Raw genomic sequence first — 3,131 nt, forward strand, 5'->3', positions numbered from 1 at the left:
TGACATAGTTCCCACAGAAGAGTGAACTGAGGCTACAAAGGTTTTGAAGATGGAGTCAGACCTTGAGACAGAACATACATAGGGTTGTTTATGATCTAGTGGAGGTGTACTAGCATTGGAAGTAAACAACAATCATATAGAACATTTATTATATCAATAACAGAACTGGAAAAATTCAAATTTATGAATTTGACAATGAGCTTTATTTGTATGTTTGGACTATAAAAATAATTAAAACTATTTTTAAAGGAAGTATTTCTCATTGTTGTACGGTGTAACATATATATATATGCATATATACATAGATACATATATATGTATTTCCTACCAATTCTATCCAGGAACTCAAGTATGTGAAAAACAATTGAGGGCCCAAAGTCGAATGAAACTGTTCTTTAAGAAAGTCCTTTTTTCCTTAATAACTCTTTGGTTAGTGCTTCTTTCACATCCTTATTTCTAAGACTATAAATCATAGGATTCAACATGGGGATCACTGTGGTATAAAACACAGCCACCATTTTCCCCTGCTCCACCGACTCCTTTGAGGGGGGTCGGAGATACATGAAGAAAAGCGTTGCATAGAATATGGTGACAGCGGTGAGATGGGAGCCACAGGTGGAAAAAGCTTTCCGCCTGCTTTCTGTGGAACGAATCCTCAGGATTGCAGGAAAAATATAAAGGTAGGACACCAGAATGATGAGGAGAGAAAAGGAAAGATTACATCCAGCCACCACAAACATGGATGTTTCTTTGTTGTAGGTGTCGGAACAAGCCAGCTTGATGAGGGGTGGGTCTGCACAGTAGAAGTGGTTAATCTCATTGGGACCACAGAAGGCCAGGTTATAGGTCCACATGGTCTCCATGAGGCCGGTCAGTGCCCCGTACACATAAGGCACTGTGATGAGTGATGTACATACCCCCTTGGACATCTTACTGCCATAGAGCAGAGGGTTGCAGATGGCCATGTACCGGTCAAAGGCCATCACGGCCAGGATATAGATCTCCACATGGACCAAAGCAATGAAAAGGTAACATTGCACCAAACATGCAGGGTAGGAAATCGTTTTCTTCTTGGCTAAGAAAATCTCCAGCATCTTCGGGGTGACATTCGTGGAGAAACACAGATCCACAAAGGACAGGTGGCTCAGGAAAAAGTACATGGGAGTGTGGAGTTTGGCGTTGACTTGGACGAGTACAATCATACCAAGGTTTCCTGCTATTGTGACCAGGTAAATGACCAGAATCAGCAGGAAGAGGATTATCTGCAGATCCTTGCGGTTGGTTAGTCCCAAGAGAATGAATTCAGACACTGAGGTGAAGTTTCTTTTCATGATTTCTTTGAAGGGAAAATAGGAAATTTTTTTGTCAGAATAATAGCAAATAAATGAACATTTTCTCAGCACATTCTTGTGTTCTTTGTTTCCCCTTCTCGATATTCTTCTCTTCCTATGACTATTTTGTGCAGAAGAAGGAGACTCTGAAAATAGTTTGGTATATGATCTCATTAGATGTCAACAACACTCAACCTGGCTCTGGGTCTCAGCCTTTGTTTCTGCTAATTGTCCTATATTTCTTTTTTTCTATTTCCTTTGGTTTCTTTCACTCAGTCATCTGATTTTTCACCCATTTTCATTCCTATTTCCTATGCTACACATTTTAATGAACCTCAGGTTCAAGTTTTCTGCCCAAATTTGTTTACTCTATTATAATAAATAGCTGAACACTCATCACACATATATAAATTTACCAAATAACTAGAAACGAAGAACTTAGAACCAGAATTTTTTCTAATAATAAAGATTTCTTTTTATTTTAATTATTTTTGATTAAAGATCCGTCAAGAACCGTGATTTGCAAAGATATTGACAGTTGAGTTTTCGGCATATAATATTTCAACACCAATCCCACCACCAATGTCAACTTCCCTCCACCAGTATTCCCACATTTTCTCTCACCCCAACCCCAACTCCATCCCCACCTCTCAACCTGACAGGCACATTACAAAGTTCCAATCGTTGCAGCTTACCCCTCATGTTTTCAGTGTTGAGTCTGTTTTGGGTATATGGCTATACCACCAGTATAACTGAAGCCCTGATGTCTATTCACCTAATTCCTCTGTTCTCTTCTTTCCCCTGATTTCTTTCCTTCTCTATCCTTCTCCTCTCTATACAGTGGGGACCAAGATGATCTAGGCATTCCCCTTGGACTGTAGTACATTTCTTTATTCAGTATTTTATATTCAACAGATAAGTGAGATCATCCTGTGTTTTTATTTCTCTTTATGGGTTAATTCACTCAATATGGTATCTTAAGTCCGACCACTTTGCAGCAAATTGCACGATATCATCATTCCTTACAGCTTCATAGTATCCCATTGTACATCTATACCACATCTTCACAATCCAGTCATATGTCACTGGACATCTAGGTTGATTCCACGTCTTGACTATTGCACTGAGTGCAGCAATAAATCATGGTGTTCATACGTCCTTTTTAAGCCCATGTCAGATAATTGGGAAAGTGACCAGTTGGTGATGTGTATTTTATTATGATAACATACACTTTAATGAATGTAGAGTTACACTTCTAAACTAATGTTTTGTTTATAAGATAAAATAAATCAAATTAAATCCCTCTGTTCTTTTTTGAAGAATATTACATTATAAATATAAACTAGAACATATACATATATACATTAATTTTCCCTATGTAAATAAAAATGACTTAGTCCGACTTGAACATTCTCAATTCTAAAAATAGACCAAAGAGCAAAGTGATATCTTGGGGCCAGAGAGAAGAATTTGACAGATCTTGAGCCAAAGGTTGAGCTGTTCCTCAGATGCACTCTATTTTATTTATTGTTTATGCGCTATTATTTTTATTGGGGAAGGTTGTGCCTCAACCAGCAGTGGATAGGGATTACTGCTGGCTCTTGTTCAGATTTTGTTCTTTGATCTGTGTTCAAGGATCACTCCAGACAGTGTTCAGAGGACCGTATGTGGTGCGGGGATAAAACTGGAGTCAGTCACTTGCAAGGCAAATGCCTTAACCCCTGTATTAGCTCTCTGTATGGATGCACTGTAATGCTCACCCAATTGAGGTACAGTGGTTGTGTGTATGTGTGTATGTGT

At 38.5% G+C, this 3,131-nt stretch overlaps 1 protein-coding gene across 1 annotated transcript; it reads right to left on the reverse strand.

The window, feature by feature from the left end:
* Positions 1-395: 395 nt before the first annotated feature.
* LOC129406021 (olfactory receptor 5M8) lies at positions 396-1,334 on the reverse strand. The gene has a single exon (XM_055143761.1). The coding sequence runs from the start codon at positions 1,329-1,331 to the stop codon at positions 396-398; it is 936 nt and encodes a 311-aa protein (XP_054999736.1). The 5' UTR covers positions 1,332-1,334.
* Between the last annotated feature and the right edge of the window lie 1,797 nt (positions 1,335-3,131).

Source organism: Sorex araneus, chromosome 6 (genome assembly GCF_027595985.1).
Source record: "Sorex araneus isolate mSorAra2 chromosome 6, mSorAra2.pri, whole genome shotgun sequence".
Lineage (NCBI taxonomy): Eukaryota > Metazoa > Chordata > Mammalia > Eulipotyphla > Soricidae > Sorex > Sorex araneus.